The 13,515-nt window shown below is 37.9% G+C and overlaps 1 protein-coding gene across 1 annotated transcript in view; it reads left to right on the top strand.

The window, feature by feature from the left end:
- The window catches only part of LOC308347996 (importin subunit alpha-1-like), a gene marked incomplete at both ends in the record, with an annotated part of 40,732 nt that extends 32,207 nt beyond the window's left edge, over window positions 1-8,525 (top strand). The window contains 2 exons of the mRNA XM_080811831.1: window positions 6,711-8,210; window positions 8,395-8,525. Coding sequence (XP_080667957.1) covers window positions 6,711-8,210; window positions 8,395-8,525 — 1,631 coding nt within the window. The remainder of the gene's footprint in view (window positions 1-6,710; window positions 8,211-8,394) is intronic.
- Window positions 8,526-13,515: the final 4,990 nt, after the last annotated feature.

Genomic DNA, 13,515 nt, shown 5'->3' with positions numbered 1-13,515 from the left:
CCTTTTTTAAAATATTTTTAAATTTTTACCATTATAGACATATTTGATCCCTGCATTGCACTTGACCTTATTTTTTGTATACATATAGGGTTTTTTTCTTTAAAATTTTGGGGTACACTTCTTCTAATAGATTAAAATATACCCTAAGTCTAGTGCATGGCTTTCTCCTAGTCTCCTGCCTGATCATATTCTTTCCTCTTTTTTTTTCCTTTTCTTTTTCAACAACTTCTTATCCTATCAATTCCTTTTTTAGAATCTTTCTAAATTTTCAGCTTTACAGTCATATTCCATCCCTTCATTGTGTTTACCCTTATTTCTGTATATATATAAGTTTTTCTTTCTTTAAAATTTTGGGAGGTGGTTTCTTTGAACAGACCAAAATACACCCAAAATCAAGTGTGTGGCTCTATTCTATTCACCAGTCTAATATATATATTTTTTCTTTTTTTCCCCCCTTTCTTCTCCCCCTAGTCTCAGGTCTCTTCTGATTTAGTTAGTGTATATTTTTCTGGGGTCATTACTTCCCTTTAGTATTTTGTGCTCTTATTCATCTATTCTTATCTGGATAAAAGGACAAGGTGGAAAATCACCACAAAAAAAAAAATAGGCAGGACAAATGGCTAGGAACCTAACCAATATGGATATTGGTAATATGTCAGAACTAGAGTTCAGAATGATGATTATCGGGGTGCTAGCTGAGCTTGAAAAAAGCATGGAAGATATTAGAGAATCCCCTTCTGGAGAAATAAAATCCCTTTCTAGAGAAATAAAAGAACTAAAATCTAACCAAGTTGAAATAAAAAAAAAATAAACTACAAAGAGGTACAATAAAAAATGGAGGCTCTTATCAAAAGACATGAAATATTGCCATTTGCGACGACGTGGATGGAACTAGAGGGCATCATGCTTAGCGAAATAAGTCAATCGGAGAAAGACAACTATCATATGATCTGTTTGATATGAGGAAGTGGAGATGCAATGCGGGGGGGGGGGTTGGGGGGAAGTAGGAAAAGAAAAAATGAAAAGATGGGATTGGGAGGGAGACAAACCATAAAAGACTCAATCTCAAGAAACAGACTGAGGGTTGCGGGGGGGGAGGGGGGACGGGAGAGGGTGGTGGGGAAATGGACATTGGGGAGGGTATGGGCTATGATGAGTGCTGTGAAATGTGTAAACCTGATGATTCACAGACCTGTACCCCTGGGGATAAAAATACATTATATGTTTATTAAAATAAAAATTTTTTTAAAAAATGGAGGCTCTTACTGCAAGGATAAATGAGGCAGAATAGAGAATTAGTGATATAGAAGACCAAATGATGCAGAATAAAGAAGCTGAGCAAAAGAGAGACAAACAACTACTGGACCATGTGGGGAGAATTCGAGAAATAAGTAATACCACAAGACGAAAAAATATTAGAATAATTGGGATCCCAGAAGAAGAAGAAAGAGAGAGGGGGGCAGATGGTATATTGGAGCAAATTATAACAGAGAATTTCCCTAATTTGGTGAAGGGAAAAAGCATCAAAATCCAGGAAGCACAGAGAATCCCCCAAAAAATCAATAAAAATGGGTACACACCCCATCATCTAATAGTAAAACTTACAAGTCTCAATGACAAAGAGAAAATCCTGAAAGCAGCTCAGGACAAGAGGTCTGTAACATATAATAGTAGAAATATTAAACTGGCAGCACACCTATCCACAGAGATCTGGCAGGCCAGAAAGAACTGGAATGATATATTCAGAGCATTAAACGAGAAAAATAGGGGTGCCTGGGTGGCTCATGGATTAAAGCCTCTGCCTTCAGCTCAGGTCATGATCCCAGGTTTCTGGGATAGAGCCCCGCATCGGGCTCTGCTCAGCAGGGAGCCTGCTTCCCCCCCTTCTCTCTGCCTGCCTCTCTGCCTGCTTGTGATCTCTGTCTGTCAAATAAATAAATAAAATCTTTTAAAAAAAGAAAGAAACAAGAAAAATATACAACCAAGAACACTATATCCAATGAGGCTGTCACTGAAATAGGAGAGATAAAAAGCTTCCAGGACAAAAAATAAATAAATAAATAAAAATAAACTAGAATAATTTGCAAACACCAAACCAACCTTACAGGAAATATTAAAAGGGCCCTCTAAGCAAAGAGAGAGCCTAAAAGTAACAGAGCAGAAAGGAACAGAGACAATATACAGTAATAGTCACCTTACAGGCAATACAATGACACTAAATTCATATCTTTCAATAGTTGCCCTGAATGTAAATGGGCTCAATGTTTCAGTCAAAAGACACGGGATATCAGAATGGATTAAAAAAAACAAAAACAAAAAACACCCAAGACCCATTGATATGCTGAAACTCATTTTAGACCCAAGACACCTCCAGATTTAAAGTGAGGGGCTGGAAAACAATTTACCATGTTAATAGACATGAAAGCTGGGGTGGCAATCCTTATATCAGATAAATTAGATTTTAAGCCAAAGACCATAATAAGAGATGAGGAAGGACACTATATTATACTTAAAGGGTCTGTCCAACAAGAAGAGCTAACAATTTTAAATATCTATGCCCCTAACATAAGAGTAGCCAATTATATAAACCAATTAATAACAAAAATCAAAGAAACACATCAACAATAACACGGCAATAGAAGGGGATTTTAACACCCCCTCACTGAAATGGACAGATCATCTAAGCAAAAGATCAACAAGGAAATAAAGGTCTTAAATGACACACTGGACCAGATGGACATCACAAATATATTTAGAACATTCCATCCCAAAACAATAGAATACACATTCTTCTCTAGTGCACATGGAACATTCTGCAGAATAGATCACATCCTGGGTCACAAATCAGGTCTCAGCTGGTACCAAATGATTGGGATCATCCCTTGCATATTTTCCAACCACAATACTCTGAAGCTAGAACACAATCACAAGAGGAAAGTTGGAAAGAACTCAAATACATGGAGGCTAAAGAGCATTCTACTAAAGAATGAATGGGTCAACCAGGAAATTAAAAAATTCATGGAATTCATAGATGCAAATTCATAGAAATTCATGGAAAACAAATGAAAATGAAAAATTCATGGAAGCAAATGAAAAGGAAAACACAACTATTCAAAATCTTTGGGACACAGCAAAGACATTCCTGAGAGGAAAGTTAATAGCAATACAAGCCTTTCTCAAGAAACAAGAAAGGTCTCAAGTACACAACCTAACCCTACACCTAATGGAGCTGGAGAAAGAACAGCAAAGAAAACCTAAACTCAACAGAAGAAGAGAAATAATGAGGATCAAAGCAGAAATCAATGAAATAGAAACCAAAAGAACAGTAGAACAAATCAATGAAACTAGGAGCTGGTTCTTTGAAAGAATTAATAAGATTGATAAACCCCTGGACAGACATATCAAAAAGAAAAGAGAAAGGGCCCAAATTAATAAAATCATTAATGAAAGAGGAGAGATCACAACCAACACCAAAGAAATACAAACCATTATAAGAATATATTATGATCAATTATACACCAGCAAATTTGACAATCTGGAAGAAATGGATGCATTCCTAGAGACATATCAACTATCAAAACTGAACCAGGAAGAAATAGAAAACCTGAACAGACCTATAACCTGTAAGGAGATTGAGGCAGTCATCAAAAATCTCCCAACAAATAAGAGCCCAAGGCCAGATGGCTCCCCAGGGGAATTCTACCAAACATTTAAAGAAGAATTAATACCTATTCTCCTGAAACTGTTCCATAAAATAGAAATGGAAGGAAAATTTCCAAACTCATTTTATGAGGCCAGAATTACCTGGATCCCAAAACCAAAGACCCCATCAAAAAGGAGAATTACAGACCAATATCCTTGATGAACATGGATGTAAAAATTCTCACCAAAATACTGCCAATAGGATCCAACAGTACATTAAAAAATTATTCACCACAACCAAGTGGGATTTATTCCTGGGCTACAAGATTGGTTCAACATCCACAAATCAATCAATGTGATACAGCACATTAATTAAAGAAAGAACAAGAACCATATAATGCTCTCAATAGATGCTGAAAAAGCATTTGAGAAAGTACAGCATCCTTTCTTGATCAAAACTCTTCAAAATGTAGGGATAAAGGGTACATACCTCAATATCATCAAAGCCATCTATGAAAAACCCACCACAAATATCATTCTAAATAGGAGAAAACTGAAAGCATTTCCCCTAAGGTCAGGAACACGACAGGGATGTCCACTATCACCACTGCTATTCAACATAGTACTAGAAGTCCTAGCCTCAGCAATCAGAAAACAAAAAGAAATAAAAGTCATCTGAATCAAAGAAGTCAAACTCTCACTCTTTACAAATGACATGATACTTTATGTGGAAAACCCAAAAGACTTCACTCCAAAACTGCTAGAACTCATACAGGAATTCAGTAAAGTATCAGGATATAAAATCAATACTCAGAAATCAGTTGCGTTTCTATACACCAACAGCAAGACAGAAGAACAAGAAATTAAAGAGTCAATCCCATTTATAATTGCACCCAAAACCATAAGATACCTAGAATAAACCTAACCAAAGAGGCAAAGAATCTGTACTCAGAAAACTATAAAGTACTCATGAAAGAAATTGAGGAAGACAGAAAGAAATGGAAAAATGTTCCATGCTCATGGATTGGAAGAAAAAATATTGTGAAAATGTCTATGCTACTAAAGCAATCTACACATTTAATGCAATCCCTATCAAAATACCGTCAATTTTTTTTGAAGAAATGGGACAAATAATCCTAAAATTTATATGGAACCAGAAAAGACCACGAATAGCCAGAGGAATGTTGAAAAAGAAAACCAAAGTTGGTGACATCACAATTCTAGACTTCAAGTTCTATTACAAAGCTGTAATACATAAAGACATAAAATCTTTTTTACATAAAGACATAAAATACATAAATACATAAAGACAGCATGGTACTGCCACAAAAACAAGCACATAGATCAATGGAACAGAATAGAGAGCCCAGAAATGGACCTTCAACTCTATGGCTAAGTAATCTTTGACAATGCAGGAAAGAATGTCCAATGGAAAAAAGACAGTCTCTTTCACAAATGGCATTGGGAAAACTGGACAGCCACATGCAGAAGAATGAAACTGGACCATTTCTTTATATCACACACAAAAATAGACTCAAAATGGATGAAAGACCTCAATGTGAGACAGGAATCCATCAAAATCCTTGAGGAGAACACAGGTAGCAACCTCTTCGACCTCAGCTGCAGCAACTTCTTCCCAAAAATATTGCCGAAAGCAAGGGAAGGAAGGGGAGAAATGAACCTTGGGACTTCAAGATCAAAAGCTTTTGCACAGCAAAGGAAACAGTTAACAAAACAAAATACAACTGACAGAATGGGAGAAGATATTTGCAAATGGCATATCCAAAGTCTATAAAGAACTTCTCAAACTCAACACCCAAAGAACAAATAATCTAATCAAGAAATGGGCAGAAGATATGAACAGACATTTCTGCAAAGAAGACATCCAGATAGCCAACAGACACATGAAAAAGTGCTCAACATCACTCGGCATCAGGGAAATCCAAATCAAAACCACAGTGAGATACCACCTCTCACATCAGTCAGAATGGCTAAAATTAACAAGTCACAAAATGACAGATGTTGGTGAGGATGTGGAGAAAGGGGAACCCTCCTACACTGTTGGTGGGAATGTAAGCTGGTGTAGCCACCCTGGGAAAGAGTATGGAGGTTCCTCAACAAGTTGAAAATGGAGCCACCCTATGACCCAGCAATCGCATTACTGGGTATTTACCCTAAATATACAAATGTAGTGATTTGAAGGGGCACGTGCACCTGACTGTTTACAGCAGCAATGTCCACAATAGCCAAACTATGGAAAGAACTTAGATGTCCATCAACAGATGAATGGGTAAAGAAGCTGTGAGATATATATATATATATATATATATATATATATATATATACATACATATATACATTTGTGGTGTGTGTGTGTGTGTGTGTGTACATATACAATGGAATACTGTGCAGCCATCAAAAAACCTGAAAGCTTGCAACAACATGGATGGAACTAGAGGGTATTATGCTGAACAAAATAAGTCAATCACAGAAAGACAATAATCATATGACCTCTCTGATATGAGGAATTTGAGAGGCAGGGAAAGGGGTTTTGGAGAGTGGGAGGGGAAAAAAATGAAACAAGATGGGATTTGAGAGAGACAAACCTTAAGAGACTCTTAATCGCCTGAAAGAAACTGAGGGTTGTTGGGGTGGGGGGATAGGGATAGGGTGACTGGGTAATGGACATTGGGGAGAGTATGTGCTATGGTGAGTGCTGTGAAATGTGTAAGCCTGATGATTCACAGACCTGTACCCCTGGGGCAAATAATAATACAGTACATGCTAATACAAAAAAAATTTTAAATAGTAAAAAAATAAAATAAAATAATTCTTTTTAAAAGTGAGGAGGAATTGGATTAATGGTAACAGCCTACCGAAGTAGAGAATTTTCTTTTAAAATTTAATTGTTCAAACCAATTGTCTCCTTCAGTGATAGAATTATATAAAGATCAATTGGAGTCAAAAAGCACTTGAGTTTGGATCCGTGGTGGACGTTTTGAGGGCAGCTGACCTGCAGCCTGCTCATTCCGGACCGCCTCCCGTGGAAGCCTGAGCCGGCTGTGTAGCTTTCTCCCTTTGCCTCATAACCATATCCACCAATGCTAATTCACCAGCTGCCCGCCTTAACAGATTCAAGAACAAGGGGAAAGACAGTACAGAAATGAGGCGGCGTCGAATAGAAGCCAATGTGGAGCTGAGGAAAGCTAAGAAGGATGACCAGATGCTGAAAAGGAGAAACGTAAGCTCGTTTCGCGATGATGCTACCTCTCCACTGCAGGAAAACCGCAACAACCAGGGCACTGTAAATTGGTCTGTTGATGACATTGTCAAGGGCATAAATAGCAACAATTTGGAAAGCCAGCTCCAGGCTACTCAAGCTGCTAGGAAACTGCTTTCTCGGGAGAAGCAGCCCCCAATAGACAACATAATCCGGGCTGGTTTGATTCCAAAATTTGTGTCCTTCTTGGGCAGAACTGATTGTAGTTCCATTCAGTTTGAATCTGCTTGGGCTCTCACTAACATTGCTTCCGGGACATCAGAACAGACCAAGGCTGTGGTAGATGGAGGCGCTATCCCAGCATTCATTTCCCTGTTGGCATCTTCCCACGCCCACATCAGCGAACAGGCTGTGTGGACTCCAGGAAACATTGCAGGTGACGGTTCCGTTTTTCGAGACTTGGTTATCAAGTATGGTGCAGTTGATCCGCTTCTGGCTCTCCTCGCGGTTCCTGATATGTCATCGTTAGCATGTGGCTACTTACGTAACCTTACTTGGACACTTTCAAACCTTTGTCGCAACAAGAACTCCGCACCCCCGCTAGATGCCGTCGAGCAGATTCTTCCTACCTTAGTTCGTCTCCTGCATCACGATGATCCAGAGGTCTTGGCAGATACCTGCTGGGCCATCTCCTACCTGACGGATGGTCCAAATGAACGGATTGAAATGGTCATGAAAACAGGAGTTGTGCCCCAGCTTGCGAAGCTTCTAGGAGCTACTGAATTGCCCATTGTGACTCCTGCGCTCAGAGCCATAGGAAATATTGTCACTGGGACAGATGAACAGACTCAGGTTGTAATAGATGCAGAAGCGCTTGCTGTCTTTCCCAGCCTGCTAACGAACCCCAAAACTAATATTCAGAAGGAAGCCACATGGACAATGTCAAACATCACAGCTGGCCGCCAGGACCAGATACAGCAAGTTGTGAATCATGGATTAGTCCCATTCCTTGTTTGTGTTCTCTCTAAGGCAGACTTTAAGACACAAAAGGAAGCTGTCTGGGCTGTGACCAACTATACAAGTGGTGGGACAGTTGAACAGATTGTATACCTCATCCATTGTGGCATAATAGAACCATTGATGAACCTCTTAACTGCGAAGGATACCAAAATTATTCTGGTCATTCTGGATGCCATTTCCAACATCTTTCAGGCTGCTGAGAAACTAGGTGAAACCAAGAAACTTAGTATAATGATTGAAGAATGTGGAGGTTTGGACAAAATTGAGGCTCTACAAAACCATGAAAATGAGTCTGTGTACAAAGCTTCATTAAACTTGGGACGCCTGGGTGGCTCAGTTGGTTAAGCAGCTGCCTTCGGCTCAGGTCATGATCCCAGCGTCCTGGGATCGAGTCCCACATCGGGCTCCTTGCTCCGCGGGGAGCCTGCTTCTCCCTCTGCCTCTGCCTGCCACTCTGTCTGCCTGTGCTCGCTTGCTCTCTCTCTAACAAATAAATAAATTAAAAAAAAAAGCTTCATTAAACTTGATTGAGAAGTATTTCTCTGTAGAGGAAGAGGAAGATCAGAATATTGTGCCAGAAACTACCTCTGAAGGCTATACGTTCCAGGTTCAGGATGGCACTGCTGGGACCTTTAACTTTTAGCTTGTACAGCCGACGCAAAAAGTTGTTTGTGGTGTGCTCTGTTTGGTAGAAGTTTGTCTTACTGTTTCTCTACTTAGAACTCTTTTTAAATGTGTTTTGTTATTGTAGCACTTTTTACAACAAAACTCTACTTGACCAGTTCCAAACTGTACAAACTGTATGAAGCTCCTCCTCCCAGTGGGTTTCTTATTTCTATGTGGAATCTCCTCTCTTGCAGTGTCCTGTAAATAAAGATTAAATTCCACCCTTTTCTTTAAAAAAAAAAAAAAAAAAAAGCACTTGAGTTTGAATTCTTGCTTAACTATTTTCAGCCATATTACCTTGAGTAGGTCCCTTAGACTTTTCTGGGTTTATATTCATCCTCTGTGAAACGAAGGTAATTTCAACAAGTCCCCAGAGTCATTGTAGAGGTTGAGGGAGAGATGGAATGTGAAAGGCCCGGAACAAAGCAACAAGTGAACACCGTGTTATGGTTCCAGGGAGTGAGCACAAAGGCCACAGCACGATTTCCCTTTCGCTTGAAGATATCAGTTAAGTAAATCACGTGAGCTTTTGGAATCATCTTAGAGTGTCCCCATTGCCCTGATAAACCATCAGTTCTATGTTTCAGACCATCTGCAGAAGAGTAGGTCAGACAGTGAGAAGCATGGGACAAAAGAAAGATCTCAGTCTGTACCTACGACCTCTCAGAGTGACACATTTCTTGGACCAAGAAATGGTGGAAATTGGCACAAATGACCAGCACAGATGATGCAAACTTCCTGCCAGGCAAAGAGTACCTAAAAACCAGTAAAATGGTTTAAATTTGTGCTGGTTTATTCCTCTAAGCGGATGTGTCTCGCTTATCATTTGTTTTAATTATTCCTGATGTGTTGCCTATCACATCACAGGCTTCTTCAAAGGGAAAGGAATAAGCAGTTGTCATAACAACAAAGCTCTTCATTACCCTGGGAACCTTCGACAGCTTTATTTAAAATGAAGGAGAAAAAAGAACCCTAACCAATTAGCTTTATCAGTCTGATTCATGTTCTTAAACTGATAACAGTGTTTCCTGAAGAACTTACAATTTGATGGGGAATGTGTCATGAATATTTATGGTAACATAAAACTCGGGAAAAAATTGGCTAGCTAATTATCACTTGGAAGGTGTTTCTGGTCAAATTCCTGCCCAGTGATCCATTTGATTTTTTTTTTAAATGACTTTTATTAAACAAATCAAAGAATTAGTGGGACTTTTGCCAACAACTATCCACTGGCTCAAGAACAGCAGTGAGACCTATTTAGGTTTAAACTTTAAAGCCAAGGCTTCACCCTCAGCTAATTCGATTTGTGTTAATTTTGCATTCAGTTAAACCAGAAATGTTCTTGCCTGCCTCTACTCTTCCTTCTCTGTGCCAGAGATATAGCCCAAGTCCCTAGAGAGTTTTAATTCTGCCCTTCTCTGCAGAATTAAAAAAGCAGATGTTTTCTTCTGGCTGCAGGAGATAAGACTGAGAAGTAATTATTGTTCTGGTCCCAAATCCCACAGGTGTTTTCATTCCTGCCCTGTGACCACAGGAAAAATAAACAGTAAATCTGAGAAGGTCTAGTTGGGGTGCTCTTTAAGTTCAGATCTGAAGCCAAATGTTTGAATATCTCCTGCAAATGAAAAACTGCAGAAGTAGGCAAACTTTTTTGTAAAGAACTAAATATTAAGTGTTTTTTACTTTGTAGGACCGAAGGTTTCTGTGGTGAGTACTCAGCATTGCTACAGTTGAGCGAAGCACCCATAAGACAAGAGGTAACCAATGGGCTTGGCCCGATTTGATCCAGCCATTGTTTGCTGACTCAGAAGGGTTCCCAAGAAATTAAATATCTACCACCGAAGGGACAAGCGCAGAAGTCCTTTAAATAAACAAAAACGGAACACTTGGAAAGCATGTTCACAAAGGGTTTTCACATACAATATTTTCATTTAATCCTGAAATAAGGATTACACTAAGAGGCAGGCACATCATCTTTTTATCTTACACATGAGAAAAGTAGACCGAGGGTGCTCAGGTAACTTGCCTGCTTTTCAAGATCAAACAGCTGATCTCTTGTTTTCAGTTTCAAGGATCTTTCTACCACATACCCAACTGTCTCATAAACAATGCACTCCAAATAGATCAAACAGGAAGAATTTTGAATTGTAACAATTTCTAAATAATGCTCTGTGGGTAAGTGTAGTTAGTGCTCGAGAGCCTGAAAGAAAAATTCATCAACACTCCTCAAGTTCTGTTGAGTCCCCCATGATACTCACTCGAGCATTATGCCAAGCTGTGAATAACCACAAAGCCAGAAAATTCTGTGACCCAGGTCATTTCAGGAATTAACCGTACAGGCCCAGTTCACTCTAAACTGCCTGTTTTCCCAAACTGAAACCAAAAAGAACTTCATCAAAGAAGGATATCTCAATATCTCAAAGGATATTGAACTTGGTCAAAGAGGGATATCCATTCAGACACAGTCCATACTGAATCAAATGCAGGAGCAGTTATCGATCAAGATTGGAACATAATGGAAGTTCACATCTAGGAAAGGTTCTTGTTATCAAAGATTTTGCAGGCAGCTATTACTTAATTATGACAACTATACACAATCAGGGTACTGCATTAGGAAACACAGATGCACCATCTGTTAAGGAAACGTGATTTAACTGATTTTTTTTTTCACTAGACTCTAGCATTAGAAATATTAACTCTACATTGTTCAGCTCAAGTGAAAGTCTCCATGAAAAATACTATTGATAACAAAAAATACCATTGATGGGGCATCTCTAAATGATAGCCCTCCATCTCCAATTCAATTTAATTCTGTAAGCATTTACTGAATGTCTCCTGAGTGCCAAGCATAGGAAAATAACCTGTGCCTTCAGGGAGTTTATACTGTTAGCAGAAATAGTAAAAGACATTGAGATACAAGGCAGAATTTGGGGTAGAAAGCGTTTATTATGACACAGATTCAGAGAAAAAAAGGAGATCTGAAGATAGAGAAGAGAGATCTCAAAGAAGAAGATCGAGGGGAGTTTCCGAGTGAAGTGATGGGAAAAGAGGGAAGGCAGTTCTTGGCTCACGCACGAGCTGTCATGAACAAGGAGACTGGGGCGGAAAATTGAATTAGGGCTTGGGGATTCAGTTGGTTTAGAGTTTGTCACAGAGGTTACAACTAGCAGTCCATAGACCATATTTGGCCTGGAAACTTTTTTATTTTCTTTTGGGGTCTACAGCATTTTTTTTTAAATTCCAATCAATTCCCAAGTGGGAATTTTCACATAAGAGTAATTTCTGGCTCCTCTTAAAGAATTGGAAGAGCTGGCAACCAAGGACACCATTATTGCATGTCAACAATCAAAATTTTGTAAAGGCTGACCCTTAGGGTGTATTTTACATCCATTGGTCTGTCTTCTCCAGATCCACTGACCTTATTTATGTTACCTTGGTAGACATTTGAATTTGCAACAACAAATCCAGAAGAAACACATGAAATCTCTTCTAAGAACTTGAAACAATGTCAATATGATTAAGAAAGAGCTTAAAATTATTCTGTTCACTTCAAAAAGAAGTGACCAACTATTAAGTTATAAGTCATGAATTATGAGAACAGAAGAGTAGATTGAGTCATCCACATGCAGAGAAGACTGGAAAAGATCACTGTTGCCCATAAGCTGAAAATTATTCATTTAATTCAATAAACAATGGTGAGCAATCAGAATTTTTACATAGAGCAGTGATAGGATTGTAGCTACTTCTGGCTTTTTCAAAAGATGGTAATTCTGACTAAAATAAAATAAAATGTAAAATGTATATGCTTTATTTCAGGAAATAAACAGGTTATTTTATGAACTATGTTGGAAATAAATGTACTGTGAAGTACATTTATATTTTGATTTGTAACTTGGTTGACCTCAGCTTGAATCATTAGTCTTATAACTTTTTTTTTCAGTGCTCTATATGAATTTCAAAACACTTCCCATAAACTCCAGCATAAATATATGTGGAACCACAATCATTAAAATACTTTAGTTTTACAAATTGTGTGTTTGCCTATAATTTTCCTTTTCTTTATATCAATTACAGGCAATTATTTCCAAATGGAAAGTAATTCATAGTGAATATATTCTAGAGTCTATTTATAAATAAAAGGTATTCATTTCTGAGATATATGTATTCTAAAATTCTCCATGTTTGCTATTAGTTTTTTTTTTCCAGTTCACTTGAAAATGCCAAAACGTCAGTTGATTATATAAAGAATGTAAAGTTATTGCTTTTGTAATGTTTCTATATGTGTAGTCAGCCTTTTGAATAAATAGGATTTGCAACAAGGACTGTTTCTATCCTATAGTTAAAACATGCATGTGTTTTAATATATTCATATAATAATACATTCATTAATTTGTGCCTTATAATATTGCTCTGTATAATTGTATAATATTATGTATGGTATTGTTCTGTATAATTGTTCTGTATAATATTGTGCCTTATAATATTGTTCTCTCTTTTTTTTTTCAAGTGAACAAGATAAATTTATGCACTTCCTGATGATAATTCAATTAGTTCAGACTCTCTCACCTTTTCTAAGAAACTATGTCACTGAATGGACACATCTCAGCCTTTGGCCTTTTTTATTTCCCCCCATTTCTTTCTTTCATTCTATTTGCTCTCCCCTCCCAAGGTTATTAGTCACCTCTGCCTTTAAGATAATATATTTATAAAATTTCAAACCCTGCACATGGGCTGTTGGCCAGGAATAAGTTCAGCATCAACTACTAGTTATCTATCACCTAGGGTTATTTTTCATTTCTATTGCCACGAGAACCATTTGTTTTTAGAACATAGTCTCCTTAGTTTATTACAAATGAGCCTGAAAATGACAATTGTATGTGAATTGCACACATTTTTATTTCCTGGAGAGGGCTGGCCTGATGAGAAATTTTAAAATAATCTCCTTTTCAAGGTAACGGATTTTACTT

The sequence above is a fragment of the Martes martes genome (genome assembly GCF_963455335.1).
Source record: "Martes martes genome assembly, chromosome: 8".
NCBI lineage: Eukaryota > Metazoa > Chordata > Mammalia > Carnivora > Mustelidae > Martes > Martes martes.
This window is presented reverse-complemented; position numbering and strand designations above follow the sequence as displayed.